The sequence below is a fragment of the Neodiprion fabricii genome, chromosome 7 (assembly GCF_021155785.1).
Source record: "Neodiprion fabricii isolate iyNeoFabr1 chromosome 7, iyNeoFabr1.1, whole genome shotgun sequence".
Classification (NCBI taxonomy): domain Eukaryota; kingdom Metazoa; phylum Arthropoda; class Insecta; order Hymenoptera; family Diprionidae; genus Neodiprion; species Neodiprion fabricii.
The window spans coordinates 7,758,098-7,774,905 of record NC_060245.1 but is presented as its reverse complement, the minus strand read 5'-3'; the positions used below and the strand labels follow the sequence as shown (position 1 = coordinate 7,774,905).

The 16,808-nt window shown below is 35.2% G+C and overlaps 1 protein-coding gene across 1 annotated transcript; it reads right to left on the bottom strand.

Annotated features, from left to right (window-relative positions):
* Positions 1 to 14,356: 14,356 nt before the first annotated feature.
* Positions 14,357 to 16,336, bottom strand: LOC124186272 (nitric oxide synthase-interacting protein homolog). The gene is made up of 5 exons (XM_046577822.1): positions 15,992 to 16,336; positions 15,775 to 15,886; positions 15,149 to 15,552; positions 14,610 to 14,718; positions 14,357 to 14,525 (listed from the first exon to the last, which is right to left on the bottom strand). The coding sequence occupies exons 1-5, from the start codon at positions 16,165 to 16,167 to the stop codon at positions 14,454 to 14,456; spliced, it is 873 nt and encodes a 290-aa protein (XP_046433778.1). The 5' UTR covers positions 16,168 to 16,336; the 3' UTR covers positions 14,357 to 14,453.
* Between the last annotated feature and the right edge of the window lie 472 nt (positions 16,337 to 16,808).

Here is a 16,808-nt window from a genome sequence, read left to right as displayed (position 1 = left end):
GAATTATCGGTAAGTAGCGCCTTTGAAGTGTTGTTTATAACCCATGCTGAAGCGTTCAGTGATCGCATTCCGGAGTCACGTTTAAATGATCGTACGACTCGATTCGGCTGAAGTGATTATAACTCTGCAGGTCTGCCTTACCGATATTTGTTCGCCTTGGCGGTAGGCAACCCAACATACCGCGACGTTTGCTAGGAAAAATCCTGTGTACTTCTGGTACGTAACTCAACTTCAAAGGCGCTGATAATCACTGACGATCATTTTCGTATTAGGGTATAAGAATTATCATACGGATTGATCTTTATACCTTATAGCGTTTACCATTTCTGGCATTGAAATGGATGTGCCCCCTTAACTGAAACTCATGCTCTGCATGCGTTCACCGGTGCAGCACATATTCGTCGATTTGTTCCCACTGCCTTTCGAAGCCGACAAAATGCGCGCAGTGTGTTCAAACTCGCTTTCCTACCGACGCGACGCCGAGGACTTGAAGATATTTCAAAGAAATGTAAGCGGCGTGAAACTCGCCTCCGGAACAGCCAATACCGGCAGTAATATAGGCATCCGAGTGTAGCCTCAGGTTTTTCTCTGCACTCGTCTGTAAGGAGAAAAATAGGGAGAGATCTATGGGAGGAGAGACAGAGAAGAGACAAATTGAATGTACACGCAAGTTTTAAATAATCGAACTCTACGAGCGATACCCTGCAAGAATTATCGATCGCTTGTGCAAACCCGCGGATCCTACTCGACATCTGATATACTGAACTTGACGGGGAGAATTTATATTGGAAAAGTTTCGAACACACTTGTGACGGTTCAAGAACTGAACAGTGGACACACACGATTTGCAAGACTTCTAGTATACCGTTCAATCAGATTTTCACTCGAGTTTAAAGCGAGGCAAAGAATTGCTCTTCAGAAATTTCGAACATCTGTAGTTGTAAGGACGCAGAAGTTCGGTTCAAGTGAATAATCGAGAGATTGGAAGAGATAAGGACCGTTTCAAAAATCTCCTGCAGTGGTATTTTGACCAATGATTGTGATAAACGAATAAAACATCCTTGACAAGTATGCATGTTATAGGAATGAATCTCGGTAAATTTTAATTACATAAGTCAAGTTATCAACAATTCGAGTCTAGGGTTTATTATTGGAATATTCAAAGTAAATCGAATCCGGTGTTTTTGATCCCTGTCGAATGTTTTTGGGCTCATTTTTCTCGCTCGCCAGATCCGCATACATTGTCTGAAACACATTCAAGAAATTGCGTATCATAGTATGGTTAAAACGTAGAAAAGTAATCGTTGACTTGTACAAAATCTATTTATACCCAATTTAGAAACGTCTGTTTTTGATTTTATTTTTCAGGCGATCCCTGAAAATTTCAATGGCAAACAGAATATACCTCGAAAAATTAGCATCATATGAAAAACACCATAGTTTAATAATTTTGAACGTTCTCGTGATTATACTTACCTTTTCTCAAATTGTTCATGTTACGTGGTTTGTGTTGTTTGAATTTGCTAAGATTCGTTTTACAAAATTACATGTGCGTTTGTTTGACTAGAATATTATTTTTCGTTAACTTTTGACAAAAAATCGCGTCCTACAGAATTGAATATCGCACCGTCGCGGTCAGGTTCGATGTTTGAAACAAATGAATGTTATTGGCTAGAATATCGCATCATATGCGGCCTTGTAGTGATTGAAAGACTGAAATTGGACCTAATAAGGAGTTTTCTTTCTTCTAAATATATTTTTCTCATTTCCTTGGCTGCATTGGAATATTTCGCAATAAGATAATCGGAAATTTGATGTTTCTGAGTCCGGGCCAAGTTTTTCGGGATTTTCGGAGTCTAGAGGCGAATTTTTCATGGTTTTTCGGGTTTTCAGGATCTAAGTCGACTGCTTCGTGGTTTCTAGGAAAAAATACAATGGAGAAAGGAATTATTGCTTAAAATTATACGTTGAAAACCCGAGTTTGTCATATAAAAAAAAAAAAGAAAAAAAAAAACAAGAAAACAAAGGTGCGAGAGAAAGTTGTTCACAATTTTTTACCAGTTTTCGTCACTTGAAATACTTGGGACTCCGCCGTTATTTTTGAAAATTGAAAAAACCCTATTCAGACTTGCTTAGGAACAACCACGAATTTTCTCTAGTTGCGCAAAGGATGCATCTACAGTGCCCATGTTCGAATTGAATGAAAATTTTATTCAAAAAAATTCTAAAAATGAGAAAGTAAAATATATAACAACTAGCCTCGCCCTCTCCTACACTTTTCCGACATACGACTCACGGTTTTTGGGTTATGTGAATTTTTTTTTATCAACTGGGCCATTGAACTGGTTTATTTCAAGAACCTAAACAAGTTCGCAAAACTGTTTCTTCGGTGACTTTTAAAAAATTTCGAAACAGCTATGATTTTGCATATTCAACAATAAAACCTGCAAACTATCAGAAATTAGGAAGACTGTCAGAAACCTGCTATTATAATCGGTAAAAATTATTCCTGTCTCTGTCTATTGATACTTATCGTTAAAGATACTACATAAGAGTGATTTTGTTTCCCATGAAACAGGGGAATCATATTGCAAATGCTCTTTGAAACCAACCGAAACTTTTCCTTCGGGGCGGGGTTGAAATTCCGAATTCGAAAAGTTCTGATAGCACTGTATTCCGAATTTTTTGGTGGCGAAACTTAAAGTAAAGAAATTAAACCTTGACGAAACATCGAAGTTTCGCTCAAGGGTAAAATGCTGGAAGGGCATAACTCCGACAAGCCGAAGTTCCGAAAACGCGAAATTGAGGAAATTTAAAAGTCTGAAAAATCGGAATTCCGAATAATCGAAGATTTTCAATTCCATGAATTTCCGGCTTGGTGAAACTTTACCACTTTGATCTTTCTTTGTTTTGGATTTTCTATATTTTTACGTTCGGAATCCTGGTCATTCTAATTTTCGATTTTTCTCATTTTTTACATCCGCTTGTTGAGTAAACTGGGCTGTCTGAGTATATCTTGATATTCGGAATTCTACTCTCTCGAAACTTTACTTTTTGGAACTTTGCTCTATCGTAACTTGAATTTTCGAAATCTTGCATTTCGGAACTTTGAGCCGTCGGGTTTCCGGCCATTCGAAAATTTGCTGTCTCTTCAAAGTTTGAATTCTTCACTTCAAGTTTCGCCACCAAATAATTCAGAATCTTAGCCTCATTCACGTCACTGCAGTAGGAGCAAGAACTTGATTCTTTCCTCCGATTCACCCGGCAATTGATTTGATCAGGAAAATGGATGTAAAAGATCTCTGGCAATTCCTTACTGAAATCCGAGAGCCAAAATGCAGAGCTGGACTTTTTCTGTCGGGGTATCGCTGATTATGTCTTCCGGCCACTGCTTGATTGGTAATAGGATACACTCGCCTTCCAAACCAACGCGTAGCGACCGGTTCTTGTGGTCATTTGAAACGCGTCTTATGTGATTGGACGGTCAGATTCTCAGGGTAGGCCGCGTTTGTAGCGTGTAGGTGAGAAAATTTGTCACGAGCTGGTTACGCAGCTTTTTTTTTTGAAATTTTTTTCGACTTTTTGAGAATCCGACCACCACACGTTTCGGTAAAACTCGAACTATGTAATCTAGAGTGAAAAATATTTCAATCAAGGAGATGATTGGCGAACCAGAAATCGATGCATACTTTTAATCAATTTTATCACAAGATAGGTTCCACGAGTATTTTATACATTGAGCATATTTATGAAATTGTCATATTGGTAAGCTACAAAATATCTCTTTAACACTTTCAGTCGCACATTTTTCAATTCAATATTCTAGCCTGAATTTTGTTACCCGGAGGTTTTTGGGGTCACGGAATTTGATAATTTCTAAATTCAAGATGGCGGATCCAATATGGCGGATGAAAAATCGAAAAAACTGTCAAAATACAATGATTCTGGGCGAAACTTGTTACTTGGGAGTTTTTGGGGTTAAACGAAGTAACGTTCGAAGTTGTAAATAAACTCTGACAAGGCTAGGACATGGAAATTTTTGAGGCGGGGCGCTGTGAAAGGGTTAAAAACGCGAAAAACTGAAAAATACTATAATAATTCTGAAAAAAAAGTTCACGAAAAATTTAAAAATATAGTATCTATATCCGTTCGATTTCACTCCACGATGCATCACGCATTTTATTCACAAGACCACTTTGTGCGAATTCACTGAACCGTTTGTCCCTCAATATCGGTACGATATTGTAAAATTTAATAAATCAATAATAATATTAATTTTGATAAATAGCCCTGGTTAATCAAAACGAAAAAAACCGTTAATTCTTAGCTCATTAATCTTCTCAATTCCGACAAAATGTTACAGTACCTACACATAGATATATCATGTACAAGTCCACGTTCTGCAGATGAAAGATTCTGTCTCGATTTGTTTGGCAAAAAATCATCGAAGTAAAAAAAAAAAAGGCGAAGGCGAAGGTAAGAATCGTACTTTCAATTTGTTATTCAGCGCCTTGCGTCTTGCTGCTTGTTTTTTAAGAAATTTCTCTGATTAGCTCCATGAGATTGTTATTTTAAATCACCAATTATCCCTGTTGTTAATTATCCTCGTCTCGTCGAAGCAATCGAGTTCTGGCAATAATTATTTCGCTTTATATTCTACCGGTTCGAAATTTTTATAATTGGCCGATCAATTTCTTGTTTGTCTCTGCAGCGCCTCGAACGTTCGTCTCCTCCCTTTTTTCACCCTCGAACTCCGTCTCACCCTGAATATTAGCCCCTCTCATTCTTGCATTAAATTATCCGAATTTCCACATGCACGATTTCTTTTATAAATTAATTGTCACTTCGTACGCTGAACTATTATTCTACGATTACGCGTTAGAAAATCGAAACATTCATCAGAGAAACTAAATCAACTACAATAATTAAATTATTCTCCCCGTCAGTATGACGAAAAATTCGAATCTACGCCACAAATTTTACAGTGCAAACAATTTGTAACGCCAAACTTACAATAAAGCGGACGAGACGAGGCTGAAAACAATCTTGAACAAAGCTCAACAAATAATTGTCTCCGGCTCACCTGCGCTCGCCGAATATTTTATACATATTCCGTTACATATGTGTGAGTAGATTTCTTGGTATAAATTCGTTGCTTGTATTATATGCGTAAATCGGACGTACAGACACAGCATAGCGGAATGGACGCCGGACTTATTTGAGGAGCTGATATGTCGGTAGAACCGCGTTATGCAAAGCCGAACTGTTCTGTGTCTGACAGGCTATTGGATCGAGTGACGCATTTACATCCCTAATTCGGTATCAATATTTTACTATATTGGCTTTGTGTAAACGGTTTTCAGATACAATATGAACAGTCTAGGGTGCTTCGTTTGAGACGACTATTTTTTTTTTTTTTTAACTCCATAGACGAAATATCACTCTGAACATATAAAAAAAAATTTCCACCATGGCCTAGCTCTTAATTTTAATTTTAAGTACTCGCAAAATGAATTTGAAATTTTCCCATTTAATTAACACGTAGAAATAATTTTTTTTTTTTTTGTCAATTATCTGTAGCATCGCGAGTTTTCATACTATTTGATTGACCATGGCCGGAAGTTTTAGAGGGATCCTTCCTCTTCAAAAGTTCCTACAACTAATTTAGAATGTATGAAGTATCTCACCAGTAAAAAATTGTAAAGTTGATTTTTGCTAAAAAATTATGGTTTTTTTTCATTTTTCTCCTAAACTACTAACTCTACAGCAAAATTGTGAGGGACCTTTTTTGTAGAGAATTTAATTTCCTACAAAAAAGTTTTATCAACTGAAACTGTAGAACTGATAGTTTCCAATATAAAATTAAATAATCATAAGAAAACTATAAATATCACTATTTTATCCGCATATTTGACAATTTTTACACCCAAATTGTTATAAATGTAATAAAATAGACGTGATTGTAATGTATCTTAATCTTCAAATGTCTTCGCCCGACTATTCTGAAGTCTTCGCCAATTACCGCTACTCTCAACCAGAGAACATAGGTTTGTCCTCCAACTGTTTTATTGACCACTTTTTTATATTATTTACATTAACATTTAATGATTTTAATATTCTCGGTAAGATTTTTCCAATCTAGCTATTTATTGTAATTAATCAATTAAAAAAAAAAAAGTGAGACATCGGGGAATCGAACACAAAACTTTCAATTCTTCCATGTACATTGTATAAAACTCTAAAACTTCCGGCCATGTTCAATTAAATAGTATGAAAACTCGCGATGCTACAGATAATTGACAAAAAAAAATTATTTTTACGTGTTAATTAAATGGGATAATTTTAAATTCGTTTAGCGAGTACTTAAAATTAAAATTAAGAGCTAGGCTTTGGTGGGAATTTTTTTTTATATGTTCAGAGTGATATTTCGTCTACGGAGTTGAAAAAAAAAAAAAAAATAGTCGTCTCAAACGAAGCAGTACGTACATAAATATTAAACGTGTGTATGCATCATGCAGATTATTGATCCAGTTATCGCTGACGCTGTTCTACATATAAACGAGATTGTGAAAAATTTTCGTATCGTTCTCAACGCCATTTCCAACGTGGAAAGTACTCTTCTTTGCATCCTAATTTCAGTACTGTAACCGTACGTTGCAATTATTTTAGATACACGGTGGGAAATATTTAAATAAACATAACGTCTCAGCAGGTTCACTTCATGTTTGAGTTATTTGTTACATTTCTTTTAGTAAATATGATACAAATTGTTGCAATTTTAACATTTAAATTGTCACATCAATATTCAATTTGTACTTTGGACTTCTTTTTTCCACTTTTTGATACATTAAAGAATGGTTAAATCGACATAAAATTTTAGTCGTCCTGCTGAGACATTTTTTTCTAACGGTGCAGGATAAAAAATTACGAGAAATCATTGCTCAAAGACCGAAGATCATCGTATTAGCAATATAATGACCGTTTTTCCAAGTTATTTAGGTTGAATTTGAATTTTAACAGCTTCCACTCCTTGACCGGCTCCAAATTCGGTAAAGACAGAAACTAATTCAAAATCCCAATTCTCTGTCCCGATATTTATATATTGTGTATATATAATAGATAGGTAGATCTAGAGAAATTACGTATTTCTAAAGTAATCCGAAGAATAGAAAAAATTGAAAACACTGAAATTTTTTTTTAATCAAAGCTATGGAGAGCTGGGATTATCCGATTTTCTTTTCTACGAATTTGGTGCCGAACAGGGGGTAGAAAACACTGTAATTCAAAGATACCGCAAATAAAAATTACCTTGAAATATGACGGATCTATTTACCACGCAGGCAATAAGGGAAAAAAATTGATGATACCGTATATTTTACTATCAACGAAAACATCACGTTCGATGTATAAATTTCCGATCGTTACTAAAAATTTTCGACTCAACTTATGCGAGTGAAAAAATGAATATTATCCAATTGGTTTAAAAATTTTGTCTCTAAACTAATCAGCCCGTATATAAATCATATATCTATCTATGTAGATCAACATAATTCGATGTAGAATTTTCCGCTCGATACGATAGTCAAGTCATTTTTTATCTATCGATAGCAGGAAACGGAGTCGGGTTATCAAATAAAAAAAAAAGATATTATGCCGTCGGTAAGTAGGATTTCTTTCTTCTCAATTTGTTAATCCGACTCCATTTCCGACTTATGACGACGTAATTCGATGCAGAATTTTCCGCTCGACACGTCAAGTCAAGTAATTTTTCATCTATCGATAGCAGGAAACGGAGTCGGATTATCTAATAAAAAAAAGATATTATGCCGTCGGTAAGTAGGATTTCTTTCTTCTCAATTTGTTAATCCGACTCCATTTCCGACTTATGACGACGTAATTCGATGCAGAATTTTCCGCTCGACACGTCAAGTCAAGTAATTTTTCATCTATCGATAGCAGGAAACGGAGTCGGATTATCAAATAAAAAAAAGATATTATGCCGTCGGTAAGTAGGATTTCTTTCTTCTTAATTTCTTAATCCGACTCCGTTTCCGACTTATGACGACGTAATTCGATGCAGAATTTTCCGCTCGACACGATAGTCAAGTAATTTTTGATCTATCGATAGCAGGAAACGGAGTCGCGTTATCAAATAAAAAAAAGATATTATGCCGTCGGTAAGTAGGATTTCTTTCTTCTCAATTTCTTAATCCGACTCCGTTTCCGACTTATGACGACATAATTCGATGCAGAATTTTCCGCTCGACACGATAGTCAAGTAATTTTTCATCTATCGATAGCAGGAAACGGAGTCGGATTATCAAATAAAAAAAAAAAGATATTGCGCCGTCGGTAAGTAGGATTTCTTTCTTCTCAATTTCTTAATCCGACTCCATTTCCGACTTATGACGACATAATTCGATGTAGAATTTTCCACTCCACACAATGGTCAAGTCACTTTTCATGTATCGCTAGCAGTTTTTGAGAAAAATGCAAAGAACAACAAATTATGCTGTTTTCTCGGAACACCGGCTATCCATATTAAAAATGACTTCAGATTTGAGTTCCAGAGGGTTATAGACAACCTCTGTAAACAAAAATGCCGTCGTATCCCGTATATTTTCAATTCGGACCTATTTTGACTGGACTATGAATAAACTGGGGATATTTGAAGAATTGAAGACAAATATTGAAGTATATAATAATTTGTTGGAGAGTTGCACAGAGATTGCATTGAGCAAAAATACACGCGTAATTACATAATGCGGATCGATGGAAGAATATGAGGTGAATAAATAACGAAGGGTAGGTATCGGGAAAGGTTTTCAATACCCGATCCTTGTGCCAGTAGGAGCTTGCGTCGAGGGTATCAGGTGACGATGGGTAACTCAGCCTTTGTAACCACCCTTCCCTTCCTGTCACTAACATGACGCGCACCTGTTCGCAGGAAAATTCACGCCCGAGTACGTACGGACAATGCCTAATTTCCGAATAGCAAATTACGATAAATTACATGTTTATTCGATGAAAGGATTAATTACTGTATTATCTTATCGTATATCTGCGACGCGGAATTACTTTTCCATTCCTTATTTCTCAACAGATATGTAATTCTCGATTATTGTATCATGCAAATAAAGATATACCCCCCTTCTTCTTCTTCTTCTTCTTCTTCTCTACATACATAAGGGGCGTTCCAAGTCAATTCGACCAGGGTCTCTCTTGGATTCGATTCGCGATTTTTTTACATTTTTGTTCCACCTCTGAGCATTGTTCCAACTTTATTTTCAGACGCCCCTACCGCAGCGTTTCCAGAGCTGCTTATTTTTTTTTTTTTAAATTATGAAAAAAATTACATAAATGCTATGGCCAAAACAAAAAATATCGCATCCAAAATTGAATTCTTTATCAATTTTCAAACTAACTAATAATTTCTTTTAATCATTTTGATTTTTTATTCTTTTTCTTGATGTACGTTCCCTAATATAACAATCTGGATATTTTGAATAAAATTCAAAATGGATAACCCAAAAAAACTGAAAAAAAAAAATTGGTTCCATTTTATTTTCAACCTTAATTAAAAGCCTGCAGGAGGATAAGCTGTTGATTTTATTTCAATTAATAGTTGCTATCGATAAAAGCTTACGATTTGTCAAGTTTCAGCCCTTGAGAATTTACTTTTTTTATTTATCAAATTTATTTTCCTAAAAATTGGTGAAAATTCATATGTTTTGAACGACTCAATCGATTTGGCTGAAATTTTGAGATGTATAGATATCACTAAAGTGATACTTCCCAATAGCGGACATCTTCGGGACTAAAAATATTGTCCGTTATTCAGAATAATATTGACGTGTAAATTGTGCTTCTCGAGATTTTTAGACTGTTCATTGTAAAGAGGTTTCCGATGCTGGGAGGTGGCGGTTAAGAGAAGTTTCACTGTATAAAAAATGACGGAACAAACCCGAGAAGATTAGGGTCAGACCCTAGTAGAATAGACGTGTAATGCACCATGTATAAAACTCAACATCTCTCTGTCTGGAAGAAATGCGTATTGATTTTTACAAATGTATTATTCCAAACTAAAACGACTGTGAATAGAGGAGAAAATGAATAAAAATTCCACTAGTATTTTTTAGTAACAAAGAAAAATGTCGTAAGTCGGGCAAAATAAAATACAAATAATATGTAATTCACAATTGAAATTTTGTTATTTAGAAACTGTGATTAGACAGTGTCCATATTCGTAAAGGAAAGTTTGAGTGTAGCGCAATTAATTGTATAAACGCAATACACTTAAACCAGACTACGTCATGCCATGACTGTAATTAAGTGTTTTGGTAATGATTTTCCAATTTTTCTTTATCATATTTCCGCACAATATTTACAAACAATTGAATTCGAACTTTACATATAAATTCGAATTCTACGTACTTATACCTGTTCATTTATTACAAGATAATGTCAAATGCACACGAAATGCAGTTTGCAGTTATACGCGTGACCGGAAATTATTATATCAGAGTGAACTGCACATTAGCGTACTTACCTTTGGAAACTAGTTTAATTACCGTCTGAATTGTTACATTTCAATTTCACGCTGTTGGCAAATACACTGTATTAGAATCGATGGCGCCAGTTAATGACTATTCAATTATTTTAATATTTTTATTTATTTATATTATTATTACACTATTCACTTGACCACTTTTACATTTCAAGACAAATAGCAACGTGAGTGTAGCTAAACTCAAGATTGATCTTGCCTTGAATTACGGTCGTTGATTACATAAATGGAAATTAATGTCGTTGGAATTTTCATATTCTATGTATACTTAGTCCATTGGGCATTGCTTTTTTTCATTAAATACCGAACCTTTCCTTGGGTGTAGTGGTAAGCTTTGAAATTTGAAAAATGGTCAATATGTTTGACTCTACTTGTTACACTCGAACCGACGATCTTCAAAAATTTTCACACGATAACTTAGAAACCGTTCGTGCAATTGTATGGAATTTAAATAATTGGTACACATTGCATTCTATTCAGGTAACGTTATAGGTATTGCAGGATCTAAAATAATTGGTGGTTTGATGGATGAGTTTTAGATTAACTACGTGATAAGATTTGGTAAATTTAGTATGTTTTTCGTAATGTTATAATTTCACCCTGACGGAAATGATCATGTGTTGAACAATCATAAAATCTTATGAAAGAATTCAGTATTTAATTTATTACATAATTTATCTAATAAATTCGATAAAATAAGAAATCACTAAATAGTTGACTATGTGATTTTAGCTCTAGTATATCCGATGATTTGCGGGTTCGTATCTTATTATGTGATTACTTGTGTATAAAACAGGAAAAAAAAAAAAAAAAACGGGTACTATCCGAATAGTGAATAAAATCAAAACGTGTTACCGATTTCCGAAAACTATTTTCTATTCGAAAATAGAAGAACGAGTTTTTCATTTCGCGCTTGAAAATCTGGAAAACCTTCATCCGGTGTAGAGATACACGCTCTCGAAAAACAGGTTTGGAAATGTGGCTAACAGACTGAAAAAAATTAATATTAAAGGATGTTCAAGACAATTCCGAAAAACTGCTGGCTTTTAGATATTTTCCGAGATTTTCTTGTAAAGTAAGAATCAAAACGCGCGCTTCAAATTCTGTTTTCGGGACATTCAAGAAAGTCTACTGTCAAAAGTCGTCTGTAAATGATGTCGATAACTTGACCAAAATTGATTCATGCTAAGGAAAAACTGTTATTTCGCCATTTTGAAATTTCCTAAAACTCAGTTAGCCGTAATGAAACAAAACACACTCATATTTCGAATTGTTAGTTCCTTGTAAAACATTGTAAAATTAATAGAATAGTAATTTTTTACCCCAATATTTCGTTACGATAACGTTACTAACTTCAACCTCGTTTCCGGCAGCATTAACCGTAAACAGTGGACACATTGAACCGTAAACTGAATTCCGCTCCTGACGAATCTTTAATATTAATTTTTTTTCAGTCTTCCGGCGACTTCTTCTTAACCCGATTTTCAAGAGCGTGTATCTCAGCAGCGAATAAATATTTTTCAGATTTTCAAACGCGACATGAAAGATTGAGTTTTCTAGTTTCAAGCAAAAGAAAGTTTTCAGAAATCGGTCAACGCGTTCGAATTTTATTCACGTTTCAAATCGATCCCGTTTTCTTTGTTTTTTTTGCCCACCCTGTATTTCATCGTATTTCAAGATAAGTCGTGTAATAAATTACACGCTGAATTCTCATATAACATTTCATGATTTAACGCATGGTAATTTTCAGTAGAGCACGGAGGCGAATCTTTTGTTTCGGTGAATATACCGTAGCACCATGTGTAGTACTGTACATAATTGACATGTTTAAGCTCTACATAGGTATGATATTACTTACTTGAACGTGTATGTAATTTCGTATGATTATCAATTAATTCCGACATCCAGTAGATTACACAAGTGGTGAAGTTACGCAACGCGTTCAATAATTAAACGTTGCATCGGTGTGTGCATGGCAGCATTGAAAAGCATTCGCGAAAGCATTCAAAGGAGTACGCGTATAATTAAATCTTATGGAAGATGTGTAAAATATCCGATCTCGAATATTGAGTGGGTAAATAAATTCGGACTAAGAAATATATGCGTCACGGGAAATTCTTAGCCATACACCAATTGAGTATTTGAATGAAATATTTTTATTTCATATTCTTGTAGATTGGAAAAAAATATTTTGGACGTATTTTTTATTTTTTTCGATTGAATTAAACTTGCCATTAATATAACAGATTGAAAACTATAACATTGTGACGTCACCCATGTTAAGATATATCTATATACATATATATTAAAATCAGTGAAATTCAATCACCTATAACATGAAAAATTATCATTTTTAACGAAAAACAAAAAATACGTCCTCATTATTTTGGCTTGCACTGCATTATGCAACCCTAAAAATGGGAAAAAAAATTTCATTCAAATACTCAATTGTATGTATATTTAAAATACGCAATTGGAATATTCGTCCTATATTTATATACAAACAAACGGATGTTCAACATATTTATTTACATATTTACAAGATATGCAATTTTATACGTATGTAGGTATGCAAGGTTTGAGTTTCGTTACGTATGCAGTTTACGCCGCGATGGTGCAAATTTCGCCTACCTATAATAATTGCATTCAGGTTCTCGCATCACTCTGAATCTTTGAATACGGCGTGCGTAGAAATATCAAGTGGTTTAGCAGCTTTCAATATTCTCGACGACTAATTTACGTGGGTCGCGTGTATAAGTGTCCTCAAATTACGGAATGAATATTCTCTAGACGTTACACATGTCATGTATTGTAAACTACCGGTGTTCAAAATCAAATTTCCCTCACGGATTCTATATCACGTTGAAGTTAGTAACGTATCGTAACGATTTGTGCTGAGGAAAAACCGTTATTTCAAGATTTTGAAATTGTCTGAAATTCAGTAAACCGCAATGAAACAAAACACACTCATATTTCGAAATCACCATGTTGAAGTTAGTAACGTTGACTTAACCAAACATCGTGGAATAAATCGTTGTACAATTTTAGAACGACTGTCAAGGAGCTGGCGTTTCAAAATATGAACATGTTTTTTTCTGTTATGATTTACAGGCTGAATTGCAGACAATCCTGAGGCTGCAAAGTAACTATTTTCCTGAACATGCATCGTTAAAGTAACGTTAGCAACTTCAACCGCATTGGAAATGTTAGTTCGTTTAAAATCGTTGTAAAATTAAGAAAACAATGATTTTCTCGTACCAACTTCAAGCTCGTATTTACTTTATCTTTTGTAAAATTATTTATTTTATACGATGACAGATAAACGAACAGTTGTTTTCCCATTAGTCCAAAATTTCAGCTGAAGATCGCACAAGATTCTAGAGGTATTTGTTAAAACCGACTTTTTTCTGATCGGACATGCATAAACTCGGCTCTGAGAAACATGGAAATCTTTTTAAACAAAATCATCGAAATTATTATGTAAAATCGTATAATAATATGGTACCATTCGTGGAAAAACAATGGGAACTTATCTTTAAAAACTTTTCTCACGGTCCTGTAAGAAAATTTATACATTGTTCTTTAATTTGATTCAATTTGTAATATTTTCAACAGCGATTGACCGATCTTTTTTCGTTCATTGGTATTTATTCCCACAGATCCCTTTAACGATCTGGCATAAAAACTGACTATACGCATAATTACGAATGTGAGTTCTGAGATTTAATAACTCGTAAACTATTTTCTATGAAATTACTTTTTATATTACAAAAAATGATTAGGTGCAAATAAATAGCAGTAATTGTTTATTCGTCATTATATGAAAGAACCAGCAATAATATAGATTTAGTACATTGTACAGAATAAATGGTTTTTGATGGAAAAACTAAGCTTGTAAAACAGGTCTTTGATGCTTTCCTTCAAGCGAGTCATTAGCAGCAGCGTAACCGGTGCCTCCCTGCAAAACATTCAGTATGTTAACAACAGTTGCACTGTGAAAATTTTCATTATTCGACATGTAACAGAAATTATGTGAAATTACCCTCTGCAAAACTATGATATCACTTTCTCTTATCGTACTGCCATCTAAGGGATGAATCCAATCCTTCTTTATTATCTTTTCCACGCATTCCATTGTAACGACGTGTCCTCTGCGATAAAAATTTTTTAGTTAAATCGAGCAAGTACTTTAGGTTAATAAAACACCTGATGCAGATATTTCGATTGAAGAGCGGAATTTGAATTCAGGAGAAGAAAACATTTTTTGTTATCTCACGTTAATCATTACTGTTGGTAACTTTGTGGAAATTTGGTTCAAAAAACGACGGAAAACTGATTCCTTGTGTTACAAAAATTTAAACTACAAATTTTCTGGAACAGTGTATGCTCAAATTCCAAAATAGAAAAAAATCTTGTCTAATCAGTTACACATGTGATTCTGGCTTGAACAGTTCAATTGAAAACAAAAAAAAATAATTATTTTTGAGAGAAAACGTACAGAAAAGAATACTTTTATGACGTTTGAAGCTTCAATTATTTTCTTCTCGCAAGAACAATCCCCTCTGAAAGAGACTTACTCACGTTGTTTTTATAACAGCACAAGGTACACTGTTGCTCAACACGTCATGCGTTATGGGGCACATATATCGTGCCTGTTTAAGTATTAGTGATTTTTTGTCATCAGGGTCATTGACCTCTGTGAATTTGACCGGTATGAGGTCCTTCAATTTTAAAACCTGCCCGCTGACAGGACAGTAGATATTTTTGTCGGGCTTTTGTAGCGTCACTTCTTTGGCTTGCGGCGTTTTTGCCGGTATCCAAAAACTGGGCAACGTCTTGTCTCTTCCATTGCTCATATTTGAGATTGACGAGCTGCCAGGTTCATCGGCTGGCAATTTGTTTTGGGAGACGATGTTTTTCTCAGCTTTCAAGAAATTTTGAAGCTTTTGTAGTTCTTCATTAGCAGATTGCTCCTTTGACTGTTCCTAAAGACAAAATTGAAAGCTAGAGATTATTTTTATTTTGAATTTGCATCAAGTACCAAACTTGATAATTGTTCAGCTATCAACCGATTTTTCTAACGTTCATTCAACAGCATGCTAATTTTTTGCTCTGTTCTGAACAGAAATTTTTTCCACCATAGATTTGGTTATATGCTAGGTATGAATTAGGCACTACGTGTTTATACCGCATATTTAGAATCTTACCTCGTCTTTTTCCCGTTGCTTTTCATACTCCTTCAGCTTCCTGGCATACTGCTTTTTTTTAGTTAAAATATACTCCAATATCGCCTCCTTGTCGAACAAGTAGCCGTCCTTTCTGCAGACGAAATAAATACCACTCAACGATGTATCAACACTTCGAAATGCAGAGTACGAACCAAAACAGAATTTTCTTGTTGAGAGTAGAAAAAGGGTAACTCACGTTACAACTGGATATCTGCAGGGCTGTAACGTCAAACAGCAACAGTCGAAATCTTTCAAAGAATCTTTACTAACTCGCTGGCTGTTTGTTCCGTATCCCGAAGCTGCTGCATCCTTTTTCTTCTCATGATACGTGTAAACCGCTCCTGCGGTGCAGTTTCTTGCATGACGCGTCATTTCTACCGTTTGTACTAAAAATTCTAAACGAAGCTAATACAAGTCACTTGTCACGGATGAAAATCACTGATTATAACAATAACAACAAGTTCCGAGGTTAGGAAATGAAATGCTACCAACTTCGACGAGCAATTGATTGCTAATGGCACATTAGTGGAGGGCATAGACCACGGTCTTACATACAGGTCTTGCAACTCTGGTGGTGGGGGTGACTCAGCCCCCTGACACACGCTGCTAAAAGTGGTTCGCAAAATGTCCCTCGATTCTGCCGTCAATCTCCACCACTAGTGGCGCTAGTAGTTATCTGAAAAGCTTGCGCGCGGTCAGCGAGCGTGTCAAAAGTCTACTAGCGCTACGTAGAAGAACTAAAAATGGGGATAAAACGCGTACAATTTTTTAGTATACGAGCAGTGGTGAGTGTCAGGGGGCTGGGGTGACTCACTTCTTGAGTCCGGTTTCAATAATTCTTAGATTGGCCGCAAGGGTCGCTGTAACCTAGTAGGGTCCATAGACTTATAAAGATATAACGACAGACTGAGCGCTCTTATGAGCCGCCTGAAGCAAACATTGAAAGGACAGAAATATGCCGGGAGTACTCCTTTCTCTCTCTGACGATATTTGCGGCGGGGATCGAGGCGGTA

Coding starts and splice junctions, on each gene's coding strand:
- LOC124186272 (XM_046577822.1), bottom strand. CDS start 16,167: ATGACGCGTCATGCAAGAAACTGCACCGCAGGAGCGGTTTACACGTAT. Junction 15,553..15,774: donor AGCAACGGGAAAAAGACGAG/GTAAGATTCTAA, acceptor TTTTGTCTTTAG/GAACAGTCAAAGGAGCAATC. Junction 14,719..15,148: donor TGTGCTGTTATAAAAACAAC/GTGAGTAAGTCT, acceptor TTTTTATCGCAG/AGGACACGTCGTTACAATGG.